Below are 16,093 nucleotides of genomic sequence, written 5' to 3' on the forward strand. Positions count from 1 at the left end.
ACTGGCAACTGTTCATGTGTGTGGACGACCCAAAAAGTTGATGCCTTGGAGCCTGAACATCTCGGATTATCTGAATTCCGAAGTCCCACAAAACGCGGGATGATCGACGTCACAGTGAAGCTGCAGCGATTGCCACATCAATCTGAGGTCTGATGCCAATGACTCCAGAAAACTACGGGGTATTGTGGGGTCTACTCTAATACCAGCCTCTTGAGTCTTTGTTATTGAATTCAAGCTTTTGCTAAGTTCGACTTCGTGATCGAGGACACTGGAAGTTATTGAATGCGGGGAAATACTGCGTACATCACTCTTTACGAGTCTTTAGCATTGGCAACATCTCCCATATCTTAGTTCCAATCATCTTTTCCGAATCTCGCTAAGGGGGCAAAACCAGCGTTGGATTCAATTGGGAGCTTCAAGACCCGTGCGGGGTGACATATGATCAATCAGAAGAGCGAATCGACGTCATTGCTACATTTCCACCTCATCCGTATCTCCCAGGGCCGAGACCATCCCCAGTTCACCCTCTCGCTTCTACCACTGAATCATATTTCCACATCATGGCTGAGCTAGGAATACAGCAGGCTCGTCGTCTGTCGGCGGATAATCAGACGGTTTCAAAAGCTGATATTCCCATGAACGAACGCTTCTTCCGTTACTTCCAGCAGGAGATCACCGGTATGTCTTCAGCCATCATTCTAAGGCTCTTATAGCCTCCATACAAAGGAAACCCCCGAAAAACTTCTTGCTAAGCATCACAATTCTAGCTCTGCAACAGCATATGGATCACCTTGCCGATACATCTCTCGTGGGTGGAGAACGCGTAGATGCAACAGACCACTGCCTTGCCGGTATCGTGCGACTGTCAAATGAAGTCAAGGATGCAGCAAGCTACATCCCCACGTATGATCAGAGGGTATACGCAGAGGTATACACAGTTCCCAACAGATAGATCTTGATACCGCAGAACTGACATCTCCTAGGCAATCAAAGCTCTACAGGATCGATTGAACGAGACACGTGCAGCATTCGCACCCCGATCGAAGTTCAGCTTCAAGAACAAGAAGAATGCCTCCGCCGTTTCTCTGTCTGACGCAGCCGCCATGGCAGCCGAGGGACGTCTTAGCCTCCCAGGATACCATTCCCCGGGAGCATCGTCGATGGACTCTTCTGCAAACCATACGCCCAACTTGCCGTCTACTCCATTGAACGAGCCGGATAAGCAACATGATGTCCCACCTACCTCCTTCCCTGGTGTCGCCACTGGGGAAATTGGCACACAACCCCCCTCGGGTATGGCCAGCTCGACATTCGCAGCTACGGATATATCCTCTGTGTCGGTCGACGATCATTACGGACTGCACATTATGCTCCCGGCCTCTGGGTCGACATCCACCGTCCCCGCGTCGATCACCTCGCTACATCACTGCATTGTCGACATGTCAATTCCGACTGCCAATGGAAAGCCATATGCCAGCTTGACTATCAAGGATATCAAAGAAAGCTTGCTGATCTGTGGCCAAGTCAATGGCCCTGCACATGTCACCGGTGTTGAGCGCAGTGTCATGGTGGTCTCATGCCGACAGTTCCGCATGCATAACTGCAGCAACGTCGATGTCTATCTGAGCTGCTCCAGCAACCCCATTATTGAGGATTGTTCCAACATCAGATTTGGTCGAATTCCAAAGGCTTATGTACGTGCCTTCTATGCGGATATCTCCAGTCGTTAATCTTATACTGACATTCATCTTTAGGCATTGGACCATGACTGTCCTGACCATGAAGACCGTTGGAGCCAGGTCGAAGATTTCAAATGGATCAAGCCGGAGCCGAGTCCAAACTGGAGTCTGCTTGGCCCCAACGAGGCTGTTCCCGAGGAGGTGTGGGCAGAGATTGTTCCTGGCGGGCCGGGATGGTCTCTCGAGGACATTTTACATGCCATTCAAGTAGTCAAAGACTAGGTTTCTCGAAACCGACGATCGATGGTTCGGGTTTCCAATTTGGATTTCGGTCAAGTCGTCATATTGTTATTGGATGCAAAGCACGATAGCGACCCTTCTTATACGGCTATACGACTATATCTTATCTTTACTCAAAATACTCACAGTTCCTATTGTCTTCCTTCCGCTGCCATGACCGATGAAGGACTTCGTGATCTTTGAATTGGTGGACTCAAGCGGGTTTGTACTTTACGTCACTTTAACCTACTGTATGTATCTGCAGCCATGACAGAAATAGGAATGTTGAAGTAACACCACATACTTCTGTGCCGATCGTATCGTCGTACTTGTTTGTCCTCGCGTTTGATGCTACGCAATATCTGGCGACTCTTGCTGTCGACGACAGAATAATGAGAAAGATTGTTGATTCATGGTGAAGGCATTAATCAGAAGGCGAGTGTGCTGCCAGCTTGTGGGTCTTGGGTTATGGCCTGGCTAAGCGTGAACGACCTAGTCAGCGCCAGCCGCTCATCGACATGTTGTAGTCCTTACAATATTCTCAGCAATGCCCGAGGAATGAGTACAGAGGCTCGCTGCCTAATTTTTTAATTTTGCTTGATATCTGATTTAGCCATTGAATTGAACAACCACCTGCACGGTACCTTCAAGTGGTCCTTGAATATTGGATCTTGCCAAGTTCTAGGGCCTAGCTATTCCAAGTAGTGAGCAGTTCCGGGTAATTCTTCGCATCGTAGCCCAGGTCCTGGAAGACGGTGTCATCACCTATAATTAAGATTAGTCTTGGCATGGCCAACCGAGGGACCAAAAGACAGCATACCACTGAGAGCATCAACCCGATGTTCATTTTCGTCTTCGAGTTTCTCCAACTCCTGGCCTGGCTCTTCCTCGTGAGGTTGTTTGCCTCCCTCGGAGGATGCAGCTTTACCAAGTTCGTTCTGCGCCTCGCCGATCATGAGAAATTGAGCATTGGGGTAATTCATGAACTCGGGCTGCAGAGGTACCCAACGAAGATCTCCGAATTTTTCCAGGACTCTAATCATAACGTGTTAACCGGGGGAACTATTTGAACTCCTCTAGCAGAATAGACTTACGAATCAGGGTACTCTGGGGTTTTGGGCAGTTGTCCCATCGGCGGACCAGGGAACTTGGGGTTTTTCGATTGAATGATCCAACTCCCGCGTTGTTGCAGGCCGAAGTCCTGCTGGACCTCGCCCAGCTCGGCAGGAATAGTCAGGATATAGGCGAGATGTGAAGCCCGCGGGGTGGAAGTGATCGCGTAGACACCTTCAGCGTAAGGCTTGGCGTCCTCCGTGTGGCGCTCACCGCGGGTGGAAGTCTGGTATGTAGTGCCAGCGATGAAGTTCTCATGAAGTTCTTTCATGGATTTTCCAGCTTTCTCCACAAATCCCATATCTCGTTCCTTGGCTGAAGTCGGGAACTTCTTCTTGGGAAGCATCATCAAGCGACATGAGGCGTCTTTATCAACTGAGCCTTGGTTTTCATCAAACTCGGCTCCAAGGGGAGTAGGGCGCAGAACGAAAAAGCTTCGAGCGACCTCGCCGATGCTCTGAGGGTCTTCGATGTTGACGCGAGGGCGAAAGAAGAAGTAGATAAAACCCTTCTCGAGAATGTTGGAAGATACAACATTCTCTCTCTCTTCAGACTTGCGCAGACCTGCCTCGATCTCTTTGGACTTCTCGGGGGCGCCTTCACGAGGCTGTTCCTTCGGTGGTGTCCCTTCAGCTGGCTTCTCTGTTTTGGCGGGTGCCTCCTCCGCTTTCGGCTCTTGAGGTGCGTCTGCCACTGTAGGTGGTGCCTCATCCTCCTTCTTTTCTTCTGGCTTCATGTCCGTTGTCTTCTCCTTCTTGGGTGCTGGAGCCCCCTCGGTTGAGCCTTTGCGCTTTGTTCCTTTGGCAGTCTTGCCAGTCGGCTCGGCGGAGCTTGAGATGGCTTCTTTGGCCTTTTGGGCGGCTTGGCGTGATGATGTTCGTGCAGGCATGATGTTCGATGGGTTCTCGGCGGGAAGAGTATCCTTGAATGATGGTGAAAGTCAAATTGATGGATGGAAGTCAGGAGCGTAAGGCAGTCGCACTTTTGGAAGGAACAGCTACCATGAGATACACATGACGTCATCGTATACCCTCCTGATAGTATACTTCCTTGAATGATACCTCAGGCAAGACTGCATACATTCGTGGGATATTTTGCAGATATTGTGACAATCAGAATGTGAGAATTTATCCAATGTCCATATCCTCAGAGCTGCACGAGCTGTGCACAGTATCGCTGCCACTAAGACTGGCCGATCGAAGTTCGGGACTTGAGCTTTCGTGGGCACCTGCTTCCCGGTAACCCATGAACGAGTCTATCCTCTGTGAAACTCCATGCGGTTGTTTGCTAAGCTTCTGTCGCTTGGTACCATTGCCACGCATCTGAGGCTGAATCTTGACCGATGTATGTCTGTGTTTCATGTGCGGGTGGCAGGGCTGTGTGGCATCAGTGATGTGGGCCGTTTTCCTTTTCCGTCCTTCCTTTCGTGTGGTCCTTCGGGAATAGGGATAGAGTCCATCGGGTTGACAATCCAGGTCGTCCATGTAGTCCGCCAAATCGCGCTGCCATTGTTCAAACCGATCTGGGAGACATGGTGTATATAACCTCGGAATGGTATAATCAGGCTCATCGTCGGGTTCCTCAATGGCATAGGGTCTAATAACTCGGATGCAATCGTCGTCCCTGAAAGACTCGGAATAGTGGACTGGCGTCGAGGGCCCGGAGTCATCCATGCTCTGCTCGCTTTCCTCTGTCTGCAGGTCTGTTGTTGTGCCGAACGAGTTCACTCCTGAATAACAATAAGAAGGCATATATGAGTCACTCGAGCAAGTTGGACTGGTTCCACCCATTTGGAGGTCTTCCATTGTGCTATGTGTTTGGCATTGGACCAAAATCGGGGGTCTAACACTCTGATGCAGACGGTAGACTCGCGAGGTACATAACGAAGTGAGGACCGATATTTGTGTGAGGGTAAACCCTAAAATGTAACAATATTGACAAGTTAAGTATGAATAGATACAAAGAAGTTCAATAAAAGGGCATTGGACCAATGGAAGCCATGAGAAAACCGTGGTCGGTCGGCCATAACATCATGGGCTTCCAGATGCTTCTAACGCGGGGTGTAGTTAGGGAGCAGTGAATAGCTCCACATAACGAAGTCGAGCTTCATATCCAATATCCATCGATAGGAAGAAAACAGTCTGGTCAATATTGACTCTTATGTCAATTCAAGCAGAATATTGATTTCCCTTAGGACTAGACCTCGTAAGAACAATCCGATCGTAGCTCTCCCCTGACCGCTCACCGCCCGGCAGCATGATTGGCCGATGTCATTCGCTTCCACAATAGAGTCCACGTTTAGTTTACTGCTACAACCATCACAAGCACCAAGTGTTTATACCTCTGCTTCTTTTTTTCTATTCTGGTGGATGCCGTGGTCGCCTCTGCCTTTTATTGCTCTCTAGTGTGCGGAGCTTGCTACTTTACAGTGCGGCTCCGGCCAAATCTTCAAGATGCAGTCCTCCCCAAACATGCTCACCAAGGTACGCCCCTCGCGATGGCATCTTATGCGCCACCCTTAGCATACTATTCAATTGCAGATGCTAATGATGATATCTCTTCTGCAGTTTGAGTCCAAATCCTCCAGAGCCAAAGGAATCGCATTCCATCCCAAACGGTCAGTCAATCCCGCGGAGGGACACCTAATACCTCTAGGCACCCAAACTGACCCCGAACAGGCCATGGATTCTCGTATCCCTTCACTCCTCAACCATCCAACTGTGGGACTACCGCATGGGAACGCTAATTGACCGATTCGAAGAGCACGATGGACCGGTTCGCGGTGTGGATTTCCACCCGACCCAGCCCCTGTTTGTGTCGGGAGGCGATGATTACAAGATTAAGGTCTGGAACTACCAGACTCGGAGGTGTCTGTTCACATTAAATGGCCACTTGGACTATGTGCGAACGGTTTTCTTCCACCCCGAGCTGCCTTGGATCCTGTCTGCGTCCGATGACCAGACCATCAGAATTTGGAACTGGCAAAACCGGTCACTCAGTAAGAGGCATTGCTGCCCCCGTGTATCAACAATGACTAACACTTGGCTCGCTTCTAGTCTGTACGATGACCGGTCACAATCATTATGTTATGTGCGCCCAGTTCCATCCCACCGAAGACCTCATCGCCTCAGCTTCATTGGATCAGTCGGTTCGTATTTGGGACATCTCCGGTCTGCGGAAGAAGCACTCGGCACCGACCTCGATTTCCTTCGAAGACCAAATGGCACGAGCCAACCAAAACCAAGCCGATATGTTTGGAAACACCGACGCAGTCGTTAAGTTTGTTCTAGAAGGTCATGACCGGGGCGTTAACTGGGTGTCGTTCCACCCTACGCTGCCCTTGCTTGTGTCGGCTGGTGACGACCGATTGGTTAAGCTCTGGCGGATGAGTGATACCAAGGCATGGGAAGTCGATACTTGCCGCGGTCATTTCCAGAATGCCTCCGCCGCTTTGTTCCACCCACACCAGGACCTCATCCTTTCCGTCGGTGAGGATAAGACCATCCGCGCATGGGATCTCAACAAGCGTACATCGGTTCAGTCCTTTAAGCGCGATGTCGATAGATTCTGGGTTATCGCTGCCCACCCGGAGATCAACCTGTTTGCCGCCGGTCATGACACCGGTGTCATGGTCTTCAAGCTCGAGCGAGAGCGCCCTGCCTCTGCTATATACCAAAACCAGTTGTTCTACATCACCAAGGAGAAGCATGTCAAGTCATATGACTTTGCGAAGAACGTTGAGTCGCCGCCGATGCTTTCGCTGCGCAAGCTGGGTTCTCCATGGGTTCCTCCCCGTACCCTGTCTTACAACCCCGCCGAACGTGCTATTCTGGTTACCACGCCCGCCGACAACGGAACTTATGAATTGATTCACCTGCCTAGAGATGCCACTGGTGCGGTTGAGCCCACAGACGTCAAGCGTGGACAGGCCACTTCCGCAGTTTTCGTGGCCCGTAACCGCTTCGCTGTGTTCAACCCCGCGAGCAAGCAGGTCGATATCAAGGATTTGAGCAACTCCACGACAAAGACAATCAAGCCCCCAGCCGGTACGACCGATATCTACTTTGGCGGTACTGGATGCCTGCTCTTCATCACTCCCACACATGTTTCTCTGTTCGATATCCAACAAAAGAAACAGCTTGCCGAGCTTGCGGTCAGCGGAGTGAAGTATGTGGTCTGGTCTAACGATGGCCTGTACTGTGCTTTGCTCAGCAAGCACAACGTCACTATTGTCACCAAGGCCCTTGATCAAGTAAGCACATTGCACGAGACTATTCGTATCAAGAGTGCTACCTGGGATGATGCCGGTGTGCTGCTTTACTCGACCCTTAACCACGTCAAGTACTCGCTTCTCAATGGCGACAACGGTATTATCCGCACCCTTGACCAGACCGTGTATCTCGTGCGTGTCAAGGGACGCAGCGTCTATGCCCTCGACCGCAACGCCCAACCCCGAATTTTGGAGATTGACCCGACTGAGTACCGTTTCAAACTCGCCCTTGTGAAGCGCAATTACGATGAAATGCTCCAGATTATCAAGACCTCGAGTCTGGTTGGCCAGAGCATTATTTCTTATCTGCAGAAGAAGGGTTACCCCGAGATTGCTCTGCAGTTCGTGCAAGACCCGCAGACCCGCTTTGACCTTGCCCTTGAATGTGGCAATCTCGAGGTTGCTAATGAAATGGCACGCGAACTCGACCGTCCCAAGACCTGGAGCAGGCTCGGAACCGAGGCATTGGCCCATGGTAACCACCAGACCGTCGAAATGACCTACCAGAAACAGCGTAACTTCGACAAGCTGTCTTTCCTCTATCTCTCTACCGGCGACCAGGAGAAGCTTTCTCGTATGGCTAAGATTGCCGAACACCGTGGCGACTTCACGTCTCGCTTCCAGAACGCCATCTACCGCGGAGATGTCGAGGACCGGATCCAGATGTTCAAGGAAGTCGATTTGTGTATGTGTCAATTGCCCTGAAAATCGTTTCCCTCTTACTGACCGTTGATAGACCCTCTTGCATATCTCACGGCCAAGTCACATGGCATGACCGAGGAGGCCGAGTCTATTCTGGAGGCCGTTGGTCTGACAGAGGACCAAATCACCTTGCCTACACTCCAGCAACCTCTGAAGGTGCCCCACCCTATCGTGCCTACCTTCAAGTCCAACTGGCCTGTCAAGGCTGCTGGTCACTCCTCCTTTGAGAAGGCTCTACTTGGAGAGGTCGGTGCTGCGGATGAAGAGGCTGGTGCCGATCTATTGGACGCTGAGGAAGATGTGCAAGAGGCTACTCTTGCACGGGAAACCCTGGACGACGAGGAGGAGGTTACGGGGTGGGACATGGGCGATGATGTCGAGGTCGAGGAAGATGTGGACTTTGTCAACGTGGAAAGCGCCGAGGCTGGCGCGGGTAGTTCTGAGGCTGACTTGTGGGCTCGCAACTCTCCGCTCGCTGCGGATCACGTTGCGGCAGGCTCTTTCGATACTGCGATGCAGCTTTTGAACCGCCAGGTTGGTGCTGTTCAGTTCGCACCTCTCAAGCCTCGCTTCCTCGAAGTGTACAAGGCGTCGAAGACCTATCTCCCCGCGACTGCTGGCTTGCCGCCTTTGGTTAACTACGTGCGTCGAACTGTCGATGAAACCGACTCTCGCAAGATGCTTCCCATCATCCCTAGGGATCTAGAGACCGTTGCTAGTGTCGATCTCCAAGAAGGATATGCCGCCATGCGTTCCAACAGACTGGAGGATGGCGTAGCAATCTTCAAGCGCATTCTCCACACCCTCCTTGTTAACACCGTCTCATCTGAGGCCGAGGTGGAAGAGGCAAAGAAGATTATTGCCACCGCTCGTGAATACATCCTGGCCATGTCCATCGAGCTCGAGCGCCGGACTCTCCCTGCCGACACCCCCGAGAACCTCAAGCGCAGCCTCGAGCTCTCTGCCTATTTCACCATTCCTAAGCTCGAGGTCGCTCACCGACAACTGGCATTGATGGCTGCTATGAAGTTCGCCTTCGCCAATAAGAACTACGGCTCTGCTTTGAGCTTCGCTAACCGCATGCTGGCCAATGGAGGCTCCGCCAAGCTTTTGGAACAGGTAAGATTCCTTCCGCGGGATATACAACTTTGTGATACTAACAATTTGAGCCAGGCCAAGAAGATCAAAGCCCAATGCGAACGCAACCCTCAAGATCAGATCGACATTGACTTCGATCCCTTCGCCGAGTTTGACATCTGCGCTGCCTCCTGGACCCCCATCTACAGCGGTTCCCCTAGCGTGTCGGATCCCTTCACTGGCGCCAAGTACCACCCCCAGTACAAGGGCAGTGTCGACCGGATAGCGGAGGTCACGGAGATTGGTGCGCCGGCCAGTGGCCTGCGCCTGTTCGTCCCCAGTCAATTTTAGTTGCAGCATGGAGCGTCACGGTTTTCTCCCTTTTTCCTCTTCTTGATTTGAAGTTACAAAACGGGTACATTTTCATCTGCAGAAGAAGTTGTGTTTGGCGGCGCTTTTCATTTGGTTTTCGGCTGGGAGAAAGACAAAACTTCCTGCACACAGCTCCCCTGTCTAGATGTCTTTTTGTATCCAAGATTATAATTGCTTAGCGATCTAGTTTGTATGCGAACATGTTCTGTCCAACGTCTCCGTATCACTAGAGGGTCGTGTCCCGACTTTACTTAGAGCTTTCGGTCTTGAAGAGACACCCGCATAGACAATTGTGTCCAAAGTACAATTCTATAGTTGATTCACCAGAATATGCAACTCTAATATACAATAGGAGATATCCAAGCCGAAGAGTAGAGAGTAGAAACATCAATCATCACCAGAAACATCCATTAGCTTATAACTCAATCACACCGACCATCCTTCCACCCAGTCCGCCACCTCTCCTCCCAAAGCCGACAATCAAATTCCTTCTTGCCAAGCTTCCGATTCACCTCATTATGCGCCTCACACATCCACCACCCAAACTCCTTCCGACTCCCCAGCCGCGGCTGGTTCTGTCCACTCGGATGCGCCATCCACGTCTGGAAGTCATCCGCACACACCCAGCACGGGTAAAGCTTCGAAAAGAACTTCAGGAACCCGCGCATATTGTCCTGGTGCTCTGCGTTTGCTTTTTCCGGATACGTGGCTGCCATTGAGTGCAGTAGTGTCCATGTTGAGCGGCCAAGTTGTTCGACGTCTGGCGGGCAGTCGGAGGGGAGTTCGCTTGGTGAGGGGGTTGCAGCGGCGGCGAGGGCGGGGGTTGAGGTTGTCATTTTGTTTGCGGTCGAGGAGGAGGAGGAAGAGGTTGTGTTCTTGTTGAGGTCGGCTTGCTTGGTTAATGCTCGCCATGATGCTACGGAGGTGCAGGTGCGACAGCTGGGTTGGTGTGTTAGTTTTGATTTTGCGGATTGAAGGATATAGACGGGTTGTTTGGTACGTACGGCTTTCCATCTTTATCTAGGACGACGCCCTTGGGTAGCGGGGCTTTCGAGTCGTCGTCTCCGGCTGGCTTGGAACTTGTCGGGTTCGGTTGGTTGAACATGGAGCCCATGCTTTTGAATTGGGAGTCAGTTGACTCCGTTGGAATCCCGGGCATGGCTTCGCTTGTGGATATTGGGTTGGTTTGGGGAATTGAGGGTTGAGAGTCGTGGAGGTGATTCGGAGCTGATTTCTAATAGAATGCGGAGAACAGCGGAGGCGGAAATGGGACGATGGTGATGTGTATTTGGCGCAAGAGGGACAAGTAAGACAAGAAAGACAAGGAGAAAAGAGGTAGGATCGACGGTTAGACTGAATGAGCTCTGAGCGCGTCAAGAAACTTAGGGCTGAGCTTTAAAGCAAGACAAGTCATGAAATGATTTCCAGGTGAAATGTCACAGTGCAGATCAATTTCCTGGATCGCGCTTTGTCAGCCATTTCGTCGCGTTCTTCCCCAAATCAAACGCGCTTCTCTTTGCAAATTGCGACAAGCTCTTTTTCTTTGTATTTTGCCTTCTCTTTCAGTCCCTTACTCATACCATTCGGGGTCCAGGAAACTAGTCCCTAGACGCGCATTGAACTCTACAACCACCATCCCATGATCCCATCTTCAATCGCCATCAAGTGACATCAACATGCCGCCGAAGTATGCAATGTCGGATTCTGAGTCTGAAGCAGAAGGCCACGTGCCTGCTACCCCCTCTGATGAGGTACTGGAGAAAAGTCTTCGCGATACTGTAGCTGGGATCTTCAAATCGGGGAATATGGATGAATTGACCGTGAAGCGCGTGCGACTTGCGGCGGAAGCATCACTGGGTCTCACAGCGGGGTATTTCAAATCTACAGGTGACTGGAAGACGCGCAGTGAACAAATCATCAAGGATGAGGTGGTAAGTTTACGTGTATATCATGGCTAGAGAGGGCACGAAACTGATTGATATGTTGGGTTAGGCAATACAAGACCAGGCAGTGTTGAATCCACAATCCTCACCGGCCAAGCGATTATCTGCTTCTCCCCAAAAGCCCAAGAAAGCCACTCCTGTGAAGCGAGCCAAGGCTGAAAGCGCGCCAAAGCCCAGGAAGCGTCAAAGGACTGAAACGCCGGTAGCAGATGAACATGATGAGTTATCAGTGGCATTCGGGAACGAAAGGGACAGGATCGCAACGCCTACAAAACCACAAGAACCAACAGTCAAGAAGGGCTTGGCTAAGAAAACCAAGAAAGACGAGCCGGAGGATTCTGATGCTCTCTCCGGAGACGAGAGTGACGAGCTGGCAAAGGTTCACAAACGATCGAAAGCGTCAGTAAAGAATGCGCCCATCAAGCAAACCAAAGAACATGTGTCAGATGCTTCTGATGTTTCCGATGATGATTTAGAAGCCGCCAAACCGACCAGAGATACCAAGGAGGAGTCCGAAAGCGAGATGTCGGAAGTGCTTGACGAAGAACCCAAGCCCAAGGCTCCTCGCAAACGTCAGAAGACCGCAGGGGGAGCAGCCACCAAGACGCAGAAGGTTGCCAAGAAGGACGAGGTCATCACACCCGATCAGGCTGAGATCAAACGGCTGCAAGGGTGGTTGATTAAGTGCGGCATCCGCAAGTTATGGGGTAAGGAGCTGGCTCCTTACGACAGCCCGAAAGCCAAGATCAAGCATCTCAAGAACATGCTGGAGGAGGCTGGAATGACCGGCCGGCCATCTCAAGAGAAGGCCAACCAAATCCGTGAAGCACGGGAGCTAAAGGCAGATCTCGAGATGATTCAGGAAGGTGCAAAGAAATGGGGTGCGAAGGATGATGAGAAGAACGATGACAGCGATGGCGGGAAGCCTCGGCGTAGGTTGGCTCGAGGACGACAAGCGCTTGCGTTCTTAGATAGCGATGGGGAAGAGACCGATTGATAGATACCATAAGACATGTCGAATGGACTAAATTGTCCAATTCTTATGTCAACAGAAAGTGGGTTAGACTGTCGTTTCACTTTGTATCCATAATTCATAGCATCGAGACAGCCCATTGAGATGAATACTCAAGAGCAGTTCCTCTCTCATCGCCCGGCTTTGGATCCACTCATACGTTGAGCAGTTAGACTGAAGATAGCAACAGAAGAGATGAAGAGCACTAGATTGTAGAACTACTCTTGTCAGCATGCATCATGGTGTGTTGATGAAGGTGACGTACAGCCTTCCGTGAGTACTCGTTCTCCTCTGCCTCCGTTCGAGCCTCGACGAAGAGACGTCGCAAGTTAGGAAGATTGGCCTGTAAATAGGGTTAGTCTTGGCATATATTGGCAGTAATAGAAATAAACTCACCATTGATTAATGCAAGTGGTAGTCTGGGGTTAGGAAGGGAAAATAAAGGGGAGAGTGAGTGATGATCGCAGAGCGGGAGAGTCCAGAAGCCGCTTGTGGACAACTTTTGATCGTCCTTAAAACACCCTTTCTCTCCTTCTCCCCCATTCTTTCCCTGAACAAATCCCCCCACTCCGGATTGTTCGAGTTTTTCTCGTTTGTGCTCAAATTAAGAAAGATCGACTACGGATTCCAATACCTGGACGTCGCGCGACCGTGAAGCTCCTAATTCCCCGCAGTCGCCCGACGCTACTTGCCCACCTCCATCCCCGATATCTCTAGGCGGAGGCACGACTCGGTCGTTGCTGAAGCTTATACATACTCGCCATGGCGATGAACAAGATTCGCGGCGCCTTCACGGTGCCCCGGAAAGGAGAAACGTTCGAATTGCGAGCTGGACTTGTGTATGCGACCCCCTCCACCATGCGCTGACCACCTTGCCGTAGCGTATGACAGACGATGCTGACTATTGCCACAGTTCCCAATATGCTTATGAACGGTATGTTCCGCGGCAAAGCCTTCAGTCCGAGCAGACGGTGTGAGGCGAAGACGTGGTGTGGCTAACAGCTTGATAGGAAGGAATCCATTCAGAAGACGATCATGGCCATGACCCTAGGAAAGGATGTTTCAGCCCTGTTCCCGGATGTCCTCAAGAACATTGCAACGGCCGATCTTGAGCAGAAGAAATTGGTCTATCTCTATCTCATGTGAGTGCCGCTTTACAGGTACACCACGTGGCGACGTACGCTGATCAGTCGGATGTCGCTCTCAGGAATTACGCCAAATCGCACCCTGACCTCTGCATCCTCGCCGTGAACACTTTCGTGCAAGACTCGGAAGACCCCAACCCGCTCATTCGCGCGCTGGCAATTCGGACAATGGGCTGCATTCGTGTGGATAAGATGGTCGACTATATGGAGGAACCGCTGCGCAAGACCCTTCGTGACGAGTCCCCATATGTCCGGAAGACCGCTGCTATCTGCGTGGCCAAATTGTTCGACCTGAACCCGGCCATGGCCCTCGAGAACGGATTCTTGGAGATGCTCCAGGAGATGATTGGGGATCCCAACCCGATGGTCGTTGCCAATTCCGTGACGGCGCTCCAGGAGATTCAACATACGGCACCTGAGACACAAGCGCTGCAGATTAATAGCAACACTCTACGGAAGATGTTGATGGCTTTGAACGAGTGCACGGAATGGGGTCGGGTCACTATCCTTACCACTTTGGCCGAATACAAAACCTCCGATGTCAAGGAGTCAGAGCACATTTGCGAACGGGTTGCGCCTCAGTTCCAGCATGTGAACTCCGGTGTGGTGCTTGCGGCTGTCAAGGCCGTGTTCTTACATATGAAGAATGTCAATCCTGAATTGGCCAAGACCTACCTAAAGAAGATGGCTCCGCCATTGGGTATGCTCTCTCCCCTTGCTACTCCGGTTGTAGTGTTCTTGCTAACTTTAAACCAGTGACATTGGTCTCGTCAGCTCCCGAAGTGCAATACGTTGCATTGAGGAACATCGATCTTCTGCTGCAGAAGCAGCCTGATATTCTGAATAAGGAACTCCGGGTGTTCTTCTGCAAATACAATGACCCGCAATATGTCAAGTTCCAAAAACTTGAAATTATGGTCCGCATAGCAAACGACCGCAATGTGGATCAACTACTTGCTGAATTGAAGGAGTATGCCCTCGAAGTCGATATGGACTTTGTACGCCGAGCGGTCAAGGCGATCGGTCAGGTTGCCATCAAGATCGAGAGCGCCAGTGAGCGGTGCGTAAACACCTTGTTGGATCTCATCAACACCAAGGTGAACTATGTCGTTCAGGAAGCCATCGTCGTCATCAAGGACATCTTCCGCAAATACCCTGGCTACGAGGGTATCATCCCCACTCTATGCCAGTGCATCGATGAATTGGACGAGCCCAATGCCAGAGCTGCCCTCATTTGGATTGTTGGAGAGTATGCCGAGAAGATCAGCAATGCTGGTGATATTCTCGGTGGTTTCGTTGACGGCTTCAACGAAGAGTTCTCTTCGGTTCGTTTTCCTCGCCATACTTGTGTTCCTATGATTGCTGACCTCTATCCGTAGACTCAATTGCAAATTTTGACAGCTGTGGTCAAGCTCTTCCTTAAGCGGCCTGAGAAAGCACAGGGTCTGGTGCAGCGAGTACTTCAGGCTGCCACAGCCGAAAATGATAACCCCGATGTCCGTGACCGAGCATACATCTACTGGCGTCTTTTGTCCAACACCAGTGATTCAAATGCGACGAAGAACATCGTGCTCTCGGAAAAAACCCCCTATCCTCACCACCATTCACTCACTCCCACCGGCGCTCCTCGACCAACTCCTTTCCGAACTGTCAACTCTCTCTTCCGTCTATCACAAGCCCCCCGAGCAATTCGTCGGCCATGGTCGGTTCGGTGCCGACGCTGTCATGCGCGCTGCTATCGAGTACGTATTCGTATTCTTACATCTACGACATATCATTAACCGCTTTATAGGGAACAAATCCAGAACGCGCGCGAGAACCCCTTGGCCGCCGCGGCTGCCGCTGCTGCCGGTGGTGCTCCCCCCTCTGGGCAGCCGCAAAGCAACGTCGAGAACCTGCTGGACATCGATTTCGACGGCGGTGCCCCTGCCTCGGCACAAACCGAGCCATCTGGCGGTATGTCCGGCCTGGAGGGTCTGGCTGGCACTCCCATGCGTGTAGCATCTCCTGCAGCAGGTGCTCCTCCGCAAGCCAGCAACAACCTTGACGACTTATTGGGCGTGTTTGGAGACTCCGGTGCGGCCCAGCCATCGAGCGGCAGTGGGAGTGCCGACCTCATGAACGGATTCTCTGGTCTTGATCTCTCTGGCAATGCGGGATCTTCCCAGAACAACCAGAGCAAGAAATCTAACGACGACATCATGTCTCTCTTCTAGAGCTATTGATGGTATAGCAATCGTGTCTAGCCGGTAGTCTTCCGGCTAGAGTTGTGTTGTGGTGTTTCGCAAGCGAGGATTTGACCCGAATAAGATAGATTGGTGTTTTCTTTTATGTGTTTAATTTGTCCTGCATCTCTACCTAAACGGACCCCAAAAGGCTTGTATATTTTGCCCGAATCTTGATTTTATTGTAGTCTTATCTTCCAACTGTTAGATACGCAGTGTTCCGTACATGTTTGATATTCAGTATCCCGAGGTCCCAGCCTTGCTGGTATCCCGAGC

The 16,093-nt window shown here is 51.2% G+C and overlaps 8 protein-coding genes across 8 annotated transcripts; 4 read left to right on the forward strand and 4 right to left on the reverse strand.

Annotated features, from left to right (window-relative positions):
- Positions 1-560: 560 nt before the first annotated feature.
- Positions 561-1,961, forward strand: N7515_008119 (putative tubulin-specific chaperone c; the record flags this gene model as incomplete). Its single annotated transcript, XM_056668863.1, has 4 exons — positions 561-678; positions 768-928; positions 984-1,694; positions 1,755-1,961. 4 exons carry the CDS (start codon positions 561-563, stop codon positions 1,959-1,961), a joined length of 1,197 nt encoding a protein of 398 aa, XP_056518693.1.
- Positions 1,962-2,646: 685 nt separating this feature from the next.
- N7515_008120 (uncharacterized protein) lies at positions 2,647-3,960 on the reverse strand (the record flags this gene model as incomplete). Its single annotated transcript, XM_056668864.1, has 3 exons — positions 2,647-2,723; positions 2,779-2,993; positions 3,053-3,960. The coding sequence occupies 3 exons, from the start codon at positions 3,958-3,960 to the stop codon at positions 2,647-2,649; spliced, it is 1,200 nt and encodes a 399-aa protein (XP_056518694.1).
- A 238-nt stretch (positions 3,961-4,198) lies between these two features.
- N7515_008121 (uncharacterized protein) lies at positions 4,199-4,876 on the reverse strand (the record flags this gene model as incomplete). The annotated part of the gene is made up of 1 exon (XM_056668865.1): positions 4,199-4,876. The coding sequence occupies one exon, from the start codon at positions 4,874-4,876 to the stop codon at positions 4,199-4,201; it is 678 nt and encodes a 225-aa protein (XP_056518695.1).
- Positions 4,877-5,431: 555 nt separating this feature from the next.
- On the forward strand, positions 5,432-9,471 carry N7515_008122 (coatomer subunit alpha; the record flags this gene model as incomplete). Its single annotated transcript, XM_056668866.1, has 6 exons — positions 5,432-5,554; positions 5,639-5,688; positions 5,750-6,069; positions 6,128-8,026; positions 8,078-9,162; positions 9,217-9,471. Exons 1-6 carry the CDS (start codon positions 5,525-5,527, stop codon positions 9,469-9,471), a joined length of 3,639 nt encoding a protein of 1,212 aa, XP_056518696.1. The 5' UTR covers positions 5,432-5,524.
- A 443-nt stretch (positions 9,472-9,914) lies between these two features.
- On the reverse strand, positions 9,915-10,651 carry N7515_008123 (flavin-linked sulfhydryl oxidase; the record flags this gene model as incomplete). Its single annotated transcript, XM_056668867.1, has 2 exons — positions 9,915-10,431; positions 10,497-10,651. 2 exons carry the CDS (start codon positions 10,649-10,651, stop codon positions 9,915-9,917), a joined length of 672 nt encoding a protein of 223 aa, XP_056518697.1.
- Positions 10,652-11,168: 517 nt separating this feature from the next.
- N7515_008124 (putative transcriptional regulator) lies at positions 11,169-12,432 on the forward strand (the record flags this gene model as incomplete). Its single annotated transcript, XM_056668868.1, has 2 exons — positions 11,169-11,423; positions 11,485-12,432. The coding sequence occupies 2 exons, from the start codon at positions 11,169-11,171 to the stop codon at positions 12,430-12,432; spliced, it is 1,203 nt and encodes a 400-aa protein (XP_056518698.1).
- A 146-nt stretch (positions 12,433-12,578) lies between these two features.
- Positions 12,579-12,846, reverse strand: N7515_008125 (DUF5310 domain-containing protein; the record flags this gene model as incomplete). The annotated part of the gene is made up of 3 exons (XM_056668869.1): positions 12,579-12,665; positions 12,713-12,790; positions 12,844-12,846. The coding sequence occupies 3 exons, from the start codon at positions 12,844-12,846 to the stop codon at positions 12,579-12,581; spliced, it is 168 nt and encodes a 55-aa protein (XP_056518699.1).
- A 363-nt stretch (positions 12,847-13,209) lies between these two features.
- Positions 13,210-15,808, forward strand: N7515_008126 (putative AP-1 adaptor complex subunit beta; the record flags this gene model as incomplete). The annotated part of the gene is made up of 8 exons (XM_056668870.1): positions 13,210-13,286; positions 13,361-13,381; positions 13,458-13,589; positions 13,655-14,292; positions 14,349-14,917; positions 14,972-15,160; positions 15,270-15,334; positions 15,385-15,808. 8 exons carry the CDS (start codon positions 13,210-13,212, stop codon positions 15,806-15,808), a joined length of 2,115 nt encoding a protein of 704 aa, XP_056518700.1.
- Between the last annotated feature and the right edge of the window lie 285 nt (positions 15,809-16,093).

This window comes from Penicillium bovifimosum (genome assembly GCF_028826915.1).
Source record: "Penicillium bovifimosum strain IBT 22155 chromosome Unknown utg000006l_segment0_segment0, whole genome shotgun sequence".
NCBI lineage: Eukaryota > Fungi > Ascomycota > Eurotiomycetes > Eurotiales > Aspergillaceae > Penicillium > Penicillium bovifimosum.